Genomic DNA, 19,509 nt, shown 5'->3' with positions numbered 1-19,509 from the left:
CCAAAAAAGAAAAAAAAAAAAATTAAACAAAAAAAACCCCTGGAATGACAGGGCAAATTTCACTGTCAATTACTTACTTAAAAAGCAAAACTTACTTTAAAAAGCTCATTAAATAAAAAAAGTACACCCACCTGCTTGGCCATGGCCAGCTTCTTCTGGAGGTATTCTATCTGCTCCTCTACTGCCCGGATCTTTCTTAAGGCATCTTCATCAGCCATTTTCTTATTCTCTTTTTTCTCCTTATCCTCCAGATCCTTGAGTCTTTGTCTTAAATCTTCCAACTATAGGAGGAAAGGAATCACACAAAAAGAAAAACAAAAAAGCTGTCACACAATTTCAAAAATCAATTCAATCTGTGCACAGATAGAGGGCCCATAAACACCAAAAGAACCTTTACAGAACTGTGAAAGGAGACAAACGATACATTAGTGCACTACATCACAGCCCTGCTTTAATACCACTCCATTCCAATATCACATGCTTCTACAAGCAGCATTCTGGAGAACTGCAGGTGTACTTTCTTTTAAAATAGTAATTTCACCCTTTTTCTCTAGGCTCCCAAATTTTAAAAGCATAAGGCATTCTTTCCAAAAGTAATCAGAAGAAGAAAGTCAGTATTACCATGATTTATATGGCATATAGGAGAGCAAAAAGTTTGAAAAGGCTACTCCTATTCCCCATAATTTTCTGATGGAAAATCTGGAAATCTCTATTTTAGATGGTCTTCAAAAGGGAAGAAAATGCTGCCAAGTTTTAAACTCTAACTTTAAAGATAAAGAAACTACAACCTTCAGAAGTGTAAAGGAAAATCCCACAAATGAAGATTTCAATCAGAATGACAGTTAACGGCAGACCAGGTTACCTCTGCCTTAGACTTCTTCTCTGCTGCCATCAGCTGAACCTTGTCTCTCTGCTCCTTTGGGGCAGAGCGGTACATATCCAGCAACAGTTTCATCTCCTTTTGGCTCTCCTGTGCTTTCCTAGGATAAGGGTGGCAGAGAGGAATGGTATAATGAGAAAACAAAGGGCATCAGATCAAGGGAATTTTGAATTGAGTGAAATATCTTAAACAGTTCTATTTTACACTTTATACAACACAGCTAAAAGACAAAACTTTTGCAAAGACAATTAGGAGACTTCTGGACACACTCAGAAAGTATAGAAAAGTAAGTTGTATAAAGGAATCATTTCTCCCTTCAGACCGAATTCACCACCATCAAGTTGTAAGGTGAGCACCTGTGGCACTTCTTAAACAGGCCAAGGTCTGGGGCCCCAGTCTTAGGAACTGAGATTCTGCAGGTCTGGGATGGGTCCAAGAATGTACTTTAAGTAAATCACTCAGATGATTCTGATACCACACTTGAGAAAAACAACAAAAACAACAACTCGGCCTCAAGGACAGCAAGAGGGAAAGAGAAAAAAAAAAGAAAATTCAGTTTAAAATATACCACTAATCCTAGATTTGACAGCTGAGTGATTGACCATCAGTTAAAGACTAAAACTTTATCTTACTAAATTTTCAAACCTCTTAACAATCCTTTTTGAACGTTTTGGGGACAGCAGTCCCTCTAATCCAAACATCAATAAAGACTCAACTATGACCAATGCAGAGCAAGAAGGAACCAGTTCTACCAGCAAAGTTCCTGGTTGTGCAGGAGGAAGAGGGGGCGATATGTGAGGTTATGGCAGTGTTTCTTTTTTTTTTTTTTAATTTTATTTTATTTTTTAACTTTACAATATTGTATTGGTTTTGCCATATATCAACATAACATGTTTAATATCATATATGAAACAAGTCGCCAGTCCAGGTTCGATGCACAACACTGGATGCTTGGGGCTGGTGCACTGGGACGACTCACAGGGATGGTATGGCAGTGTTTCTTGACTCAAAGGTCTGTCTTACTGTTTCGGTGCTTGCAGCAGTAAACTTCCTAGAAATCTCTTTAAATGTGATATATACACAAATACTTCACCATCAAAGAGATCAATACTGTTCAAGTTATAGCCATACATATTCCACCTATTATAATTTAAATTATAATGAATGCCAACAATTTGCCCAAATCTAGTAAACAGCAGTAATTTCCAACAATTCTCATGAGTGTTAGAGTGTTATCTCAATCATGACACCCTTTTCCTTAATTTGGATTTACGAGGAATAAGGCTGCAACAACAGGGTTTACTGAGACCTGATCACTGAACCAGACTATACAATAGCCATGCAGGCCACTGAAGTTGTACACTTGATCAAGAACTGAGACCACACTAACTGTACACTTGGTTACAATGAAAATATTACAATTATTGAATAAGCCATGCTTATTCAAGTATAACGTTCTAACCTTCACTTTAGAGTCAGAAACAGTTACTCTAAAAACATTGCTCTTACTTGAGTTCAATCTTCAATTGTTTGATAATTTCCGCTTCCTTTTTCCTTCCATCATCATGTTTCCCTTTCTCTTTATCCTTAGCAGACTCTCTCTCTTTTTCTGACTCTTTTAGTTTCTGCTTCTCTCGTTCTCGCTCCTTCTCCTTCTCCCGCTCTCTTTCTCGCTCCCTCTCTTTCTCCCTCCTTTCTCGTTCTCGCTCTTCCTCATCGCGTTTGGACTTAATTTCGTTGACCTCCTCCTGAGATGCCTTCGATGCAGCAGACTGGGTGGCTAAGTCCTCAGAATCCTGTTTTAGCTCTGCAGGCTCGTCCTTAGGGTCCTCAGTACTGGACTGAGACTGCAGGAGGGCACTGCCACTGCGCAGCCGAGTCTGGGAGGGCAGAGGAAGGAAGGCAGCACACACAGTTACAGTGACCACACTGTTCTCCTCACCCCAAGACAGCTTTGCAGACATAGCTGTAAATAATACTTATCCTGCTCCTCCTGATTATTACCTTGTTCAGGTCAGACTGGGCTTCTCTCAGTTTCCGCTTATACCTTAGGACCTCCCCTTTCAGCTGGTGGTTGTGATTCTGGAGGCTACTGATGAGGTGGCGCATCTCCCGGTTTATGGGGCCTTAAATACAGCATCAGCAAAGTTAGGAAGAACTGTGACAAGGGCAAGTGAAGTGAAATGAAGTGAAGTCGCTCAGCCGTGTCTGACTTCTTGCAACCCCATGGACAGTAGCCTACCAGGCTCCACTGTCCACGGGATTTTCCAGGCAAGAATACTGGAGTGGGCTGCCATTTCCTTCTCCAGGGGATCTTCCCAACCCAGGATCGAACCCGGGTCTCCTGCATTGCAGACAGACGCTTTACCATCTGAGCCACCAGGGAAGCCCTGGTGACAAGGGCAAAGGCACGAGGAAAGACAGTGCAGAACACATGAGGAACTTCCAAGAAACAGAAGAATTGTCAAAAGGAAAATTCCTTCTCGGAAGATGGAAACAAAACTGACCAACTTGAGTTAAAACACAAGCACCCCGCCTGAACACCAAAATGAATGACAGAATTCAAGTTCTTTAGGACTCCTGAGCTCCAAGTTAGTGCTAAAAATCCTGGTGACCATGCTGTCTTTCAAAGGAGGCATGTGCAGCAAAGCCGCAGGGTGGAGCCAGGGTACCGGTACCTGCTTGTTCATTGGCAGCAAGGGTCTGCTCGAATTCTATCCTCAGCATCTCATACTCCTTGCGGACCTGGGCCAGTGTATCTTCCAGCTGGATTACTTCCGTCCTCAGCTTCTTATGAAGACTAACCTCATCTCGCTACACACAGAAAAAGGAACCAAACATTCTTATCAGAATGAGGCAATGTCACCATGTTCTAGGACTATGTTTCCTAAATTTGACCTATAAGGGTCTAAGAAGAAAAAAAGAAAATATCAAGAAAAGAGGGATTCATTCCAATTTAATCAATACATTCAATCAACACTTAGTGAGTACCAGAGAGCTGCACAATACTGATTTGAGAACTGGCAGGAGACTCAAGAAATATAGCAAATGGCTCCTAAGTCTGAGAGTATTACAATTTAGTTGGAGAATTAAAGAATTTATCAATAGTCAAGTAAGATATATTAAATTCATTTGGCAGACATATAGTAAACGACCAACTACCAGAAACATAAACTTAAAGGCTAAGGAAAATGCAGAAGTGAACACATAAATCAAAGTTTCTGCCTTAAAAAAAAATTATTTACATAGCCATGCAGCTTCTATATACTGTTCTCCCCCATGCACATAAGACTTCAGCCACACTAAACTATTTTTTTAAAACCTTTCCCCTTTTTCTATCTACCGGTAAGCTTGTATTTATCCTTAAGATTCACACTCCACTTTGGCAAGCGGAATCAGGGCAGGTCCACAGTCTATCAGATGCTCTGTCTCCCTTATCACTGCATGTTTTGGACATGCTCATTGCACCACACTGCATTCTACTGGACACTACTCTCCCCACATGACTGTATGATCCTTGACGGCAGGAGAGCCAACCATCTACCAGAGTAAAGACCTACAGCCACTCTATAGATGTTTGCTGAATGAATGAAAAATTAACTGAGCAAGAAAGAGTAAAATCATAAAATTTATGAGAGAGAAAGCTTATACACAGAAGGAAAAGCTAGGCTGTTACCTCAATGAGCTCCACCTGACGTTGGTGGGTTCCCCTGGTGCCATGAAGCAGGGTCCGAGCCTCATCCAAGTGTGCTTTCAACTGCAGACTCTCGTTGTACAGCACGGAGAACTGTGACTGCATGCAGCGATATTCTGGAGTCTCCTTGACCACTTCCTCCACTGCGCTCCGTAATTCCACCTTAGGAGTGCCCAAAGAAAAGAAAAGTCAGAAGCAGAATCTAGGATGCTAGCCAGGAAATAAAAATCTTAAAGTCTCTGATGTCCTATGCATCTGAGGCAAACTTTGTGAAATACATCTACCTATTCCTCTGGTGACATAGAATCTACTCCAAATTAATTTAGATACTCCAAGAGGTAGTACCTGATGCCTGCATCCTTCCACCTGACGACTGTTTTAATTGATACATGCTGTACACTATGTGTCCAAGGACACTAGAAGAGATCTGTGAAATCAGTCAGCTCTAGGGACAGAGAAGAGCACTATGAAATTTGTCAGGATATTTAAGAAGATAGGTGAGGACATTGGTCTCTAATTTGTTCTCTTTGTAGACAGTTACAAAGAAAACTACTTTTGATATTGTATCAAAAATACTTATGCTTCTTCTAAGCAACTGTTAAATTATTCTAACACTTCAACAGATTCAACTCGGGCTGTTTGTGTTCTGTTTTTTATTTTTTCAGTTCAAACATCTTTATGCATGTATTTACTTAGAAATGTATTAAATTATAAAAGACAAGTGGTTGCAACTGAAAGAGTGGTTGGAAGACTTTAGGAATCCATTTTCTTCCACCCAAGAACCATGAGAGAAAATTCTAATGGGCAGGTGTGAAAATCAACTGACCATCTGATCCTGTGGTCAGGATCACTGCCCACAGTTCCGTCTCTGTTTTGGCAGTTAGAAACTGCAGGGCTGAATCCTGTGGTGCAATCTGGCAGAAGTGACCTGGGAGTGGCCAGAAGCAAGTACATACAAGCTTCTTGCGTATGTCTTGTATACAAGCCCCATTTTAAAAATCCATTTTGGATCATCACCCTAGTTTACCCTACTCCTCATTTTTCTCAAAGGTCCTACATTAGAGCATTGATTTAGTCAATGTACCTTTGAAGGCCGTTTTAAATCCTTTTCAGAACAAGGCAGGGTATAAATATTAAGTAACTATAAAACCAAATAGATACAGCAACAAAACTTCTATTTTTCTCTTCCCTCATAAATTATGATGCTTTATGTTACGCTTCATAAATGTGAGGTGATCAGCGAGGAGTTTTATTTCACTGCCCCTCAGAGCTGTGTCTCCTACCTTCAGTTTTTCATTTTGTGAAGTGACCTCCTCGAAGTCTTGCCGAAGTTTCTCCAGCTCACAGTGACGGTTCTGAGCCAACTCTTTGTTCTCTTCAAGCTCCGCATTCATTTCCTCAAACTGGAGAAAAGGAGGAAATGGCAAAATGAGACTAAAGAAAAGGAATTTCTAAATCATTTCCATTCCTAAGCTCCCATCTCCACTGATCCACTCTTCTAGTAAAAACCCACACTGTTACTTGTGAACTTGTGAACACAATCCTAAGTACCTAACTAACAACACCTGCTGCTGCTGCTGCTGCTGTTGAGATGCTAAGTAGTATCTGACTTTTTCGAACCCTTTGGACTATAGCTTGCTAGGTTCCTCTGTCCAAGAGATTTCCCAAGCAAGAATACTGGAGTGGGTTGCACTTCCTTCTCCAGGGAATCTTCCCTACCTGGGGATCAAACCCACATCTCCTGCATTGGCAGGGGGATTCTTCACCACTGAGATAGGCAATACCTGACACCAGGTCAAAAACACACATTCTGAGGGCGTCGCTGATTTTACCTTCCGGGCGTTGATGGTGATTGTACCACCGTAGAGGCTGCTCCCTGCACCGTACACTTTATAACCTTTTGAATTTACCTACGGAGAAGACAAAGATTCTTTAGTGAGAGACCCTAGAATTTTAGTCTGATAACCAAAGTACTTTCAAAGGAGCCTGTCTGTCCTCAAGTACTATTAATATTATCCAAGCCCATCCCTTCTGAGTAGACTCCTTAAAACGATTCCAGTCTTCAAACTATGAATAAAACAGCACTTGCCCGTTCTAAGACTTCTGCTAAGTGTCGGTTAAGTCGCTGTTCCCGCTTTCGAATTTTGTCAATATCCCACTGCAGGTCATCGATCATGGACTCCAGGACAGACACTCGTGACTCAGCTGTCTCCACTTTACTCTGCAACTTGGAAAACTACATCCCAAAGACAGGTGTTCAGAAAAATATACCGAAAATAAGACCAAGTTAGAAAAGGAATGCCTTAAATCCCAAATCCCACAGAATTAGCCGTTTACTGCATAGAAAAGATATAAGTAAAAGATAATTCCCTTTCTTTCCAACATATGAGCATGAAACTGAAATCACAGGTTCTTTCAACAGTTCTGGATTAGTCACAATCAGGAAAACTGTAGAAGTCTCTAAGAACTCTCGCAAGGAAAAGACTACCTAAGATTTAATTTTTCTACCTCTGAGATGCACCATTTCCCTATACAGACCACAAACCCATCAGAAAATATGTGTTTTTTAAGAGGTAAAAGAGAACATCCTTCATTTTACCAGACAAATATTTTAAGAGATAAAGATTCAAAGATTTATTTAGAAAAGACAGTTATCTTTACCGTCAACCTTCCCTCCCCACATTCTCACAAATGATAATCCAAAGAGAATGAAAGGAAAACTTCCATTCTCTTTTTCAAGCTGACCCCAAGGCAATCTAGAATTAGATGCTATAAAGATACAAAAATCTATGTTGTTCTCTGCTTATTTAGGAACCATACATAGCTAGTGCTGTTTAATACTCTCATCATCAAACTCACACCTTTCACATCAATCTATACATATCCTTGTGTTAGTTTTAAAATATGGCCCCAAAATTCTTTGACGGTCCTCCCAACAGCAGGTGAGGTCAATGTCCCCACTTGTTGAATCTGGGTCAACTTTGGTGACACAGTGGAAATGATGCTACATAACTTCAAGATGTCTGAAAGGCCATGCAGATTCTGCCTGGTATTCTTCAAGCACTAATTCTCTTCCTCTCAGGAGAAGCCAATTGCCACATAAGAAGTCCAACTACCCTGAAACAGCCATGATGGGGAGGCCACACTCCAGTGGACAACTGAGGAGAGTTCTTAGCTGACAGGCTGTATCAACAGCCAGCCACGAGAGCCATCATGGACATCAGGTCAGCTGAGCAAAGCACTGTGCCTCTCCAGCTTAGTACTGCTAAGATTTGGGAAAGGGCTGGTAAACTGAGCAAAGCACTGTGCCTCTCCAGCTTAGTACTGCTAAGATTTGGGAAAGGGCTGGTAAAGGAAGACCTTCTCATCTTGGCAGCACCTAGTTTATACCTTAAAACATGAAAGTTATACTATTTTTTTTTACTACAATCCAATTTCTTTATAAGGACCACTATACTATAACCCCTTTGAAGGTTGATGAGAAATATTATTAAACTTCCCAGATGATTCCCATGCAACCAGCCCAGGGTGTACCTTGGCACTGGAGTTTCAGAAACAGGGTATAATGAAGAACATGGGCTTTTAAGTTAAACAGACTGACATCTGAGTCACAGTCCAATCACTTTCTGGCTATATGCTCTCAGACCAGTCACCAATTTCTCTGAAAGTGTTTCCTTAGCAATGAGATGAGAGTTATTTGACCATGGGAGATAATACTCATAAAGTACTTAAGTGCCAGGCACTAAATACATGGTAACTATTAACTTATAAGCATAAGAGTTGGGTGGCCCAACTAAGGTAGGTCAAATTTCAGCACAAGGCTTATCACCACTGTGTCTTAGTCATTTTATATAAATACCCAAATCTTGACACAGTTTGCTTATGGCCCTATGTGTGTCCAAGTTTGGACTAAAAACCCACATTTCTCAAGTTCGTAGATCGTCATAAATGCAGTATTTCCTACTGTTTAAATTTCTACCAACCCATTCCTCAGTAACACTGTACATGGTCTTTTGGACTAGTTTCAAAACTAGTTTAGTGTGTTGTTTTGCAAAACTTCATGATGGCAATTCTTCCTAAAAACTAAAATCCTATAATGTCTATTTAAACAAAGTCAAAGAGAAACATTTGATTCCTTCCTTCCCTTAAACCTTTCCTCAGGCTTTGATTTCTCAGAGTTGGTTGCTTTAACCTGCCCTTCAAAATATCAAAGCAGGCTTTCCAGAGTAAGATGACCTGTAGAGCACTTAGTACTCTGAGTCAACACCTGGCACAGCCCACTGGAAACCGCCACCTCCTTTCTGGTCAAGTACCTCCTGAGACATGGTGCAATGCTTCTCCTGAAGGAGGTCTGTCAGTTCTTGCAGCCTCGTGTTCTCTTGTGCAAGGAAGGAATTCAGCTCCTGCACTGCTTCCTCCACCATCAGACTGTCTGAGGGAGAAGAACTGTATTTTAGTTTAGCAGCTATGGTGTCACATTTTACAACTGTCTATCCCGCCAAAGCATTCATGTGCCAGCTCACTTCACTTTCCTGGAAACTTAACAGCTGGCTTTTAAGATCTTCCCATGACAGATTAAGTACCCAGGCTTGCTTAGAGGGCTCAGTCCTTATTAAAGCCCTTGCTTAAGAAAACCAGTCAACCTTGTGCTTCTGCAGAGTTAGACAGAGGCAAGCTCACCTAACGCCCATCCTTTTCTATGAAACCAAAATGCCTTGTGAAAAAAAATGGAGGGTGTCCTATAACTTTATTCAGATAAGGAATGGTCACCCCAAAAAACTGCATTTTAGACTTGCAGACAAGACAGAGTATCTCTAATCAGTCTCAGACTTAATAGTGGTAAAATTCTGTTTTCTAAGGCTATCACAAATTCCTGCTGCTGCTGCTGCTGCTGTTAAGTCGCTTCAGTCGTGTCCGACTCTGTGCGACCCCACAGACGGCAGCCCACCAGGCTCTTCCGCCCATGGGATTTTCCAGGCAAGAATACTGGAGTTGGGTGCCATCGCCTTCTCCAATCACAAATTCCTAGTATTCACTAATAGTGACATGAAGCCTCTCTCTATTGGCAGAGAAGGGAAGGGCACAGCAGAGAACAGCAATTTCACTGTTCAAATGGGCATCTATAAAATCATGAAGAATAAAAAGCATAGGATTACTTATCATATTCTGGAATACTATGCTAGATGTACTCTGGAGGCTCAAGAATTGAAATGTATAGTGTTATTTACAAAGAAGGAAGTACACCTATAGAACTTAACATACCAAATTAGTATGCTTAAAATTAGAGTCATAAATACTATAGCTGGAATCCTCTCAGGTGATACTGACCTGATACTCTCAGGTCATATACTGACCCTAGAGACAGTTATCAGGAAGTAAAACTGGCATCACTCTTAGAAATGTAACACAGGTCAGTCATGTGGTGGTTTTCACGGTTTTCAACCAAGACCTACATCACCTGGAGAACCTTTAAAATTAGATACTTACCTAGGACTAGGGCCAAAAACTCTCAAGAGTGATTCTGATTCAAAACCTAAGGTAAGAAGTTGGGGCTGAATTTTAGTCCTCTTAATACCCTAAGATATAGAGAACAGGGCCCAGAATATAATAAGAGCTCAATAAATATTTAGTGACTTAATAAACAAGCTAATAAATGCAACTCTATTGAATCAAGGGCCAAATAAACATGAGGGAAAAATGAACCGCCAAAAGTTAGAGTTGATGATACAATTCACACTTCACACATCTTTGTCTATTAGAACATTCAGCTAATCGATGGCAACCATCTTTCATGTTATAAATAATAGCAACTTAGCAGTTTGTAACTTGTACTGAATGTTTTTACTTTTTAACTTGACCTCTACCTTAAAATGCATGCCACCAAAAGGCATAATTTTAAAGTACCATTTAATGCACCACTCTTTTTAGCTCCTTTTAAACACAGTAATTCCTTTCTTGATATTCATTTATAAAATCAAGTTTATCAATGAGACAGCCTCTGCATATGGCATTCTGTCTGATCTAATATGCACATGGATATACCATATGTATTATGCATTATGGTATATCCATGTGCATATTGTTTAATAATACGTCCTAACTATTCAAGTAGAGCTAAGGGAGAAAGAAGTAACATACAACTCAGCTTGCATTAGATGACAGGGAAGATTTATAGCCATTCATTCACCATTATATAAGCTCCAACTAGACACCAGAAACAGGGCAAGAAAATGGAGAAACAAAGAGTAAGGCAAGACAGTGCACCAAGAGACATAGCTGGGAACACACAAAGTAGATATATGAGCACAAAAGTCTGGGAGGACACAAATAATACTATTTACAACAGCTATCTCTGGAAAAGTAAGATGGGAGGACTTTTGTGACTTCTGATTTGTATATCTTAAAACAAGTATCCATTATAAATAATAAAATACAGAAACACACACACTATTAGAAAAACAAAACAAACTTTTGACCACAAAATTTTACCAAGTCCTTAATATGCCTCTCCTTCTAATTCTATTGATTAACTTGGCCTAAGTATCTTTAAAAACAAAATTACAGAGTAAGAAAATTCTTGTTTTTCCCAGCCAGTGATTCAACCGCCATTATATTTGAAGTATCTCTCTCAGAAATGAAAGGTTAAACATCTTAATGACAATCAGAGAAATTAAAATATTACAACTAGGCCATGATTATTATTTAAAGCATGAAGTCAGGACATTTAATGAGATGCAACCTAGCTACACAAGTACTTAACTACATTATACAAATGTAAGTTTCTGCATTAACTCTGAATAGTAATATAAAATAGAAGTTTTATTTCAAATAGACACTTTTCCATTCATGTATCTTGTTTTACCTTTTTAAACATTGACATCTAACAATTCTAAAACCTGAGCCAACTTTGTTTGAAAATAACAAGAGATAACAGAAAAACAAAAAACAAGAACAGATTAAAACTGACTTTAAGACGTTTAATTAAAAATAAAGATATAGCAACTCCTGCAGCTAAATTCCAGAAAAAATAAACGACCCAATCAAAAAGTGGGCCAAAGAACTAAATAGACATTTCTCCAAAGAAGACATACAGAGGGCTAACAAACACATGAAAACATGCTCAACATCACTCATTATCAGAGAAATGCAAATCAAAACCACAATGAGGTAACATTTCACGCCAGTCAGAATGGCTGCTATCCAAAAGTCTACAAGCAATAAATGCTGGAGAGGGTGTGGAGAAAAGGGAACCCTCTTACACTGTTGGTGGGAATGCAAACTAGTACAGCCACTATGGAGAACAGTGTGGAGATTCCTTAAAAAACTGGAAATAGAACTGCCTTATGATCCAGCAATCCCACTGCTGGGCATACACACCGAGGAAACCAGAACTGAAAGAGACACGTGTACCCCAATGTTCATCGCAGCACTGTTTATAATAGCCAGGACATGGAAGCAATCTAGATGTCCATCAGCAGACGAATGGATAAGAAAGCTGTGGTACATATACACAATGGAGTATTACTATACACAATGGAGTATTACTCAGCCATCAAAAAGAATACATTTGAATCAGTTCTAATGAGGTGGATGAAACTGGAGCCTATTATACGGACTAAAGTAAGCCGGAAAGAAAAACACCAATACAGTATACTGCTGCTGCTGCTGCTAAGTCGCTTCAGTCGTGTCCGACTCTGTGCGACCCCAGAGACGGCAGCCCACCAGGCTCCCCCGTCCCTGGGATTCTCCAGGCAAGAACACTGGAGTGGGTTGCCATTTCCTTCTCCAATGCATGAAAGTGAAAAGTGAAAGTGAAATCACTCAGTCACGTCCGACTCCTAGCGGCCCCATGGACTGCAGCCCACAAGGCTCCTCCGTCCACGGGATTTTCCAGGCAAGGGTACTGGAGTGGGTTGCCACTGCCTTCTCCGGTATACTAACAGATATATATGGAATTTAGAAAGATGATAACAATAACCCTGTATGCGAGACAGCAAAAGAGACACAGATGTATAGAACAGTCTTTTGGACTCTGTGGGAAAGGGAGAGGGTGGGATGATTTGGGAGAATGGCATTGAAACATGTATAGTATCATATAAGAAATGAATCACCCGTCCAGGTTGGATGCTGGATACAGGATGCTTGGGGCTGGTGCACTGGGATGACCCAGAGGGATGGTACGGGGAGGGAGGTGGGAGGGGGGTTCAGGATGGGGAACACATGTACACCTGTGGTGGATTCATGTTGATGTATGGCAAAACTAATACAATATTGTAAAGTAATTAGCCTCCAATTAAAATAAATAAATTTAAATTAAAAAAAAAAGAAAGCACAGCTGGTTACAAGTGGACATTAACTTTGCCCTTCTAATTTTTTTTTATAATTCTACTGTTTCAAGAAAAGGTTGGCATAAAAAGTGATATTAAAAGCATTACATTTAATACTTTGTTATTTGTGCAAGACAAAATGTCCTGTGGGTATATAATATTCTCAGATTCCTTTCATAAACCCAACTTATCCTTTAAAATTATTAAAATATTTTTCAGATTCAAAAAAAATAATAAAAATAAAAAATCTTAAAAAAAATAAAGATATAAGTTTGAAAATAATAATAATGTGTAAGTTTGAAAACTACAAACTCACACACAAAGGTGAGTTCCTATTCCTCCCCCTCTGCTCCCCGTCTCCCGGGTTTTGCCTCACCTCCACTGTTCAGCTTCCGTGATAAGAGCTCCACCTTTTCTTGCAGTTTATCATAGACGGTCACAATCTGGGACACCGCTCGGCGGGAGGACTCCACGCGCTCCTGCAGCTGAGATTCCATCTCTTCACTGGAACTGCTGGCCAAAGTAGCAAGGAAAGAGAAAGCTGGCTCTTGCCCTTCCCCTGAGGACACAGGGGGAAAAAAGAAGCCCCTAAAATTATAAAACTGCAAATATCAAAATCTACTTTTTCCCCTCAGATGGAGGGCCTCAAAGCGAAGCCCTACTTCAAACACCCAGAAAGCATGCAGCGATAAACTTGTCACGAACACCCACCTCTCTCTCGGTCATCTTTCCGTTCTTGATTGCTATCAGAGTCTGGTTCTGGCTCGGGCACAACAAGGGCTTTTCTCTCTGTGAGTAGGTCTCCCAAACCTTGCTCCAGATCATAACGCTTAAGGATGATACGGATGTTTTCATCAAACTAGAGCAGAGGAGGTACAGTTATGAAGATACAAAAGGAAGCAACTTTGGAAATAGAGAGACGGCTACGGAGAACTACAGTGCTCAAACCAAAACCTGAGTAAATTAACAAGCTACTACCTGACTCCAGTAGCGGTTGACAATCAACAGTGAGGCATCATCAGTGGCCTGTCTTCGTTCCAGTTTTTCAATGTGCTCACGGAGTTCATCTTCGATGGCTTGCCGTTGATCCAGCATTTCTGCCAGTTTGCGATTTTTGGTTTGCAGTGTTCGAATGTCTAACTCCTCCTGCCCCAGGAAACCAATCTTATTAATCTCCATAAAGAAATTAAACATACCAGCTGTTAAACTCAACAAGGGCTAATAAGTGGATAAGAAGTAACAGCAGAAGAAATAAATGTATGTCTGTTATGACTGGAGGAAAAAATGACATACACAAACACACTACAATCTCGACCTCAGCTCACTGTTCTAGTCACATGTACACATACAAAACACTGCTCCTGGGAGGCTCCACCATCCAGCCAGATCACCCTCTACCCCAATCACTCATCTGTCTCCTAAGGACTGCTCTTCATTCGTTCAAGACTTTGTCAACCAAGTTCTTCTGTATCCCAGTCCCTGTCAATACATCTAGTGACTTCAATATACATTTGGACATGTACACAAGCGCATGAGTCATCTAATCCTCTAGCATCTGTACTGTTGGCATTTTGAATTCCTTAACTTCAGTAATTACCTCCATCACTGTGCCAGACATTTCAAAAGCCATAGCCTAGATTTCTGTCATATCTGGAACTGTGCCACATCTGAAATCTTAAATTCCAACTTCCCATTCCCTGAATCTTCCATTCCCTGATATCTTTCCGGATATCTCATGACCTTATCCTAATATATTAGTCTTCATCTGGATCTCCAAAATATTGAGTTTTCTCCTTTCTCCTGTCTCCACTATCTTCCATACCTTGACTATACCCTATTGTATATTCCTTCACACTCCAACTTACTGGGCTCCTCAAGTTCTCAACCTTTAATCTTTTTATTCTATTTCTGCACACAAACCCTACTCTGAATCAATCCACATATTGGACTCCTCCATTCCTACACCCAGCATGATGAGACTTCTAGATAAGGTCATTAAACTAGGGAGACTGGCACCTTTATAAAGTGAGTTCTAACCTGAACAGATTTCATCATTTGTCCAAAAATGTTTCTTTCTTTAACAGGTGAACTAGCTCCTATTCTACATCGAAGCAGAGTCAAACTACGAAACCCTATCTGCTCTCAAATCACACTAAGCAGGTGACTTTGCTTCCTATTTTAAAGAGAAAATAGAAGCCATCAGATGGAAAGTTCTTCAATTCCCCTTCTCCTAGATCCATTCACACAGTTTGCCAACCTATGCCCATACTCTAAAACCTCAACTTGTGCTCAGGATCACGTTCTCTTTTGTTTCTGCAAAAATGTTACTCCATCAATAACAGTGCACCCCTCTCAGTACCTTTAACCTCTTTCTGAGCAGAAGCTGGTGGGGGTGGGAGGGTAGCGAGTAGGGAGGAAGAACCTCAGGCAAACAAACAGCGTGTTGAAAGGATTACACTTTTACCTTACCTAGAAATTAATGACTATTTTAAAGTAAGAATCATTTATTAGAGCACCAATTTCTTGTTTCCCTTTAATTTTCTCTCTTCTATTTGATAAAACATTCTTGATACACCAAAATAGTCAACAGTTTCCCAACTGTACCAGCTTATGAATACTATTAATAAATGACATCTCTAACTTTTCTGAGTATCACCTTCCCCTTCTTACTCCACCTGAAACCTGGATGAGAACACTGTTTTCCTACAGGCTTCTCCAGTGGTGGCTGTTTCTCTCCCACACCCTTTGAAGCCCTGGGCCTGGAGACAGGCAGGTGTCCTCCTTATTCTCCACTGCCACTTCTAAGCCACTGTCTATTTGCTCCCTAAAACCTCCTAGCTTTGCAGATTATGCCGCCAGTCTGGACCACCCACCACCCTGCCTTGCTGCACTCATCTACAAATGCCCACGTCACTTCTCCACATTTCCTGAAGATTTAGCACCTGGCATGTAATCACTCTCTCCACTACTACTCATGTTGTACTTCTTACTGATTTCAATTCCCATATAGATGATCTTTCTTGCATCTCAGATCCTGTACCCTGACCTCCTCTCCTCCAATGATCTTGTCCTTTTGCTCCCTCAGCCACCAAACTCCCAGTTAGTCTTAGTCTTAGACTTAGCTATACTTGGATGTTCTCTGTAAACTCAATTTCCAACACCTCATTCTCCACAATTTTGCAGCTCATTCTCTCTAGGTTTCTGACTCCATTCATTCTTCAGCAACTCCAGGATCTACACTCCAATGGTCCTATATCTTCATCCTAAACCTACGTCCTTCACTCCTCTTACTTCCTTGCTTCCTTCTTGCTGCTACTGCTAAGTTGCTTCAGTCGTGTCCAACTCTGTGCAACCCCAGAGACGGCAGCCCACCAGGCTCCACCGTCCCTGGGATTCTCCAGGCAAGAACACTGGAGCAGGTTGCTATTTTCTTCTCCGATGCATGAAAGTGAAAAGTGAAAGTGAAGTCGCTCAGTCATGTCCAACTCTTCGCAACCCCATGGACTGCAGCCTACCAGGCTCCTCCGTCCATGGGAGTTTCCAGGCAAGAGTACTGGAGTGGGGTGCCATTGCCTTCTCCTGCTTCCTTCTTAATCAAACTTAAATTCCATGACTGGTCACACTGTTTTATAACCTTCTCCTCCCTGACTCTATCTGTGCCTACTAAAAACCCCAACCTTGGTAACGTCCTATTCTCCACCTATATCCATGAAGCTGAATGTGACTAACAAAATAAATAAATAAATAAATAAAGCACCATGCTGACTGGCCTCAGTTTAAACTCTTTCTCGGTGCTGTCCAGCGACTCTACCCCATCTCTCTAGTCCATACTCTCTTCAAGATGACTACTTCGTACCTTCTCCTGTCTCTTCACACCTCCAAAACTTTCTCCCCCATCCTCACTCTCAGATGAGTCTTGCTTCTGATTTCACTGAAAAAAAATAGAAGCAATCAGAAAACCATGTCCACATCTATTACCCACAAGCCCAACTACTGACCTACTTATATTTGAACCCACATCCCTTGTGTTCCTCTCCTAGTTAAGGCCCCATCCCCACCTTGTGCATTATATTACATTCTCTCTTCTGTTCAAGAGAGAGAATAGAACCAGTAACTGCTTTCTCTTTCTCCTACATCATTAAGTTTATGCTTAGTCGCTCAGTTGTGTTCAACTCTTTGTGACCCCATGGACTGTAGCCCACCAGGCTCCTCTGTCCATGGGGATTCTCCAGGCAGGAATACTAGAATGGGCAGCCATGCTCTCCTCCAGGATCAAATTTATCCTATCAAATCATTTCGCCAATAAATAAAAATGCCATAATATCTCCTACTTTAAAAACACAAAAAACAAAAACTTCCCTCAACCCCCAATTTCCCCTGGGCTGAGGCCCCATTTTCTTGGTTCTACTTTACATCAACACTCCTCCAAAGCAACATCTCTACCTCTTTCCCCTAATTCTTCTCCTCACACATTCTCTTAAGCTCACTGTAATCAGGCTGCCATTGCCACCACTCCACCAATGCAGTCCTTGTTGAGTCTCCAGTGCAATTTCTATTACTAAATCTAAAGTCTCAGTCCTCCCCTTTCTCAACCCATCAGGAGCCCCTGATCAAAACCTTCTTGAAACTCTTTCCTCCTTTGGCCTCTGAGATCCCACCCTCTCTTGTTCTCCTCCTACCTCAGTGGCCCCTCTTCGGTCAGCCTCGTCTCATCTCCTTGACACGAAGTGTTGCTGCTCCAGGGCCCTGTTCTCAGACCTCTTTATCTATGCTTGTTCCTTACAGGAGAGCCTATAATCTCATGGATTTAAATTCCATCTACTATGCTTCAGAAATGTTCAGCTTTAGCCAAGACCTCTCCACAGACTGCCGATCACCTCATCCAACTACCTGTCCACTCATAGGTCTAATAAATACCTCAGATTTATAGTCCAGTATCAAACTTATGATTCCCCCCAACAGCTCCCCAAAATCTGCTCCTTTCATATACCTCCCTAGCTCAGCTTGTGAAAACTCCATACTTTTAAAATCCTGGGCTCATCTTGCCTCCTTTGTTTCATACCCTTCATACAATCCATGAACAAATCTTGTTGACACTACCTTCACAATGGCCTGAGCCACCATGATCCTTCATCAAGATTATTGCAACAGTCTTCTACATATAGCAGACACTTTTTCATTCCATGCCAGACTTCAGCACAGCTCTGGTGGACAGCTCCAGTCACACCACCAGTGTTCCTTACTTGAAGCATACCATGCAATCTCAAAGTTTTTTGTTCCACAATCTCAGCTGGTTTACAACAGAAACCTTGAAGTGCAGAAGAGAAGTTATTGCCTTCAAGGGCAACTGTCAACCAGCTGGGGCAGGAATCAGTGGATGTGTGTCCCAGCTCCCCACCCTTAGAGAGGAAGAATAGGAGGGAGAAGAGGGACAAGGAACGAGGGAACAATTTTGTTAACTGAACTTCTGCTTATAAACTTAGCTCCCTTATGGTCTTTTCTCAAAACCTAAGTCAGAGCATGTTACTTCCCTGCTTAAAACTTTCCAGTGGCTCCTTACTGCCTTCTGGATAAAGTCCAAACTGGGATGAGTGTTTTGTGCATCCCTTAGCATATGTAGTTATCTCCGGGAAAAGCACATTTCCCACTCTATCATAACAGTCTATTCTTTTCTCAGTGCCAACCTATAAACTGAAGTCCAGGAGCTGTCCTTAGTGTAAAGCACAGTGTCTGGCAAATAACAGATGCTCAACAAATATTTATTGAATGAAAAAATTTCCCTAGGATGCGTGACGTGAGACAGTGCCAAGACAAAATCACCTGCTGGCAACAGGAGGCTGATGAATCCCAGACAGGAAACCCAGAAATTACACTTCATCAACAATTTACTCTGAGTGTTCCTATGACTCTCTGATCCTCAATTTCAAAAAATAGATACGGTTTTGTAGGTTATACAAATGTAAAGCATTTTTATACCATATCCCTATGGTTAAGTTCCAAAATACAGACTCCTTACCTATCACAGTGAGTTTATGGTGTCTAATGGACATATAACATTACTATAAGTTTTTGGTGTGTAATTGTCTAAAAAAATTGACAACTCCATAACAATAAGGATGATGTCTATTTTACTCACCATTATAGACACAATATCTAGCCCAATAAAAACTATTAATAGATAACATACTGAGTATTTACCATGTTAAAAAGTAATGTTCCTTAACAAGAACCCTTTCATTTCCTCCTCTCAAAACCCCAACGAGATAGATACTATGATTACATTTTACAGACAAGGAAATAAGAAGGCACTCTCTCAATGATTGATTTTGCTACACTGCCTCTTAGTACATGGTCCCTTAGTTTCCAATGAATGAAAAATCAGTGTATAGCTTTCCACTGCTAAATAACTACAATCAATGCTGAATCTGGCACCAGACTCTTCAAAGAATATGAATATACCCTTAAAAACAAAGATCAAATGTCATTATATTTCTTTTTCAGAAATGAGCAACACATCATTTCATCTACTTTTGGCTGTTTTATCTCCCTCTTCTTTTCAAATCAATTTCCCTTACTCCAAAAGGCTTCCATAATTATTACTTCTAGGT

At 40.8% G+C, this 19,509-nt stretch overlaps 1 protein-coding gene across 1 annotated transcript in view; it reads right to left on the bottom strand.

Annotated features, from left to right (window-relative positions):
- RNF20 (ring finger protein 20, E3 ubiquitin protein ligase) overlaps positions 1–19,509 on the bottom strand; it is a 25,793-nt gene that overhangs the window by 4,734 nt on the left and 1,550 nt on the right. The window contains exons 3-15 of the mRNA XM_010844829.1: positions 13,880–14,047; positions 13,613–13,760; positions 13,278–13,460; positions 8,888–9,006; positions 6,664–6,810; positions 6,407–6,484; positions 5,858–5,977; positions 4,557–4,736; positions 3,559–3,694; positions 2,885–3,006; positions 2,390–2,760; positions 863–980; positions 132–281 (exon numbers count right to left, since the gene is read on the bottom strand). Of these exons, the coding sequence (XP_010843131.1) occupies positions 132–281; positions 863–980; positions 2,390–2,760; positions 2,885–3,006; positions 3,559–3,694; positions 4,557–4,736; positions 5,858–5,977; positions 6,407–6,484; positions 6,664–6,810; positions 8,888–9,006; positions 13,278–13,460; positions 13,613–13,760; positions 13,880–14,047 (2,040 nt within the window). The remainder of the gene's footprint in view (positions 1–131; positions 282–862; positions 981–2,389; positions 2,761–2,884; positions 3,007–3,558; positions 3,695–4,556; positions 4,737–5,857; positions 5,978–6,406; positions 6,485–6,663; positions 6,811–8,887; positions 9,007–13,277; positions 13,461–13,612; positions 13,761–13,879; positions 14,048–19,509) is intronic.

The sequence above is a fragment of the Bison bison genome, unplaced genomic scaffold, assembly GCF_000754665.1.
Source record: "Bison bison bison isolate TAMUID 2011002044 unplaced genomic scaffold, Bison_UMD1.0 scf7180017864209, whole genome shotgun sequence".
Classification (NCBI taxonomy): domain Eukaryota; kingdom Metazoa; phylum Chordata; class Mammalia; order Artiodactyla; family Bovidae; genus Bison; species Bison bison.
Note: the sequence above shows the minus strand (reverse complement) of the source record. Positions and strands in the feature narration are given on the sequence as shown.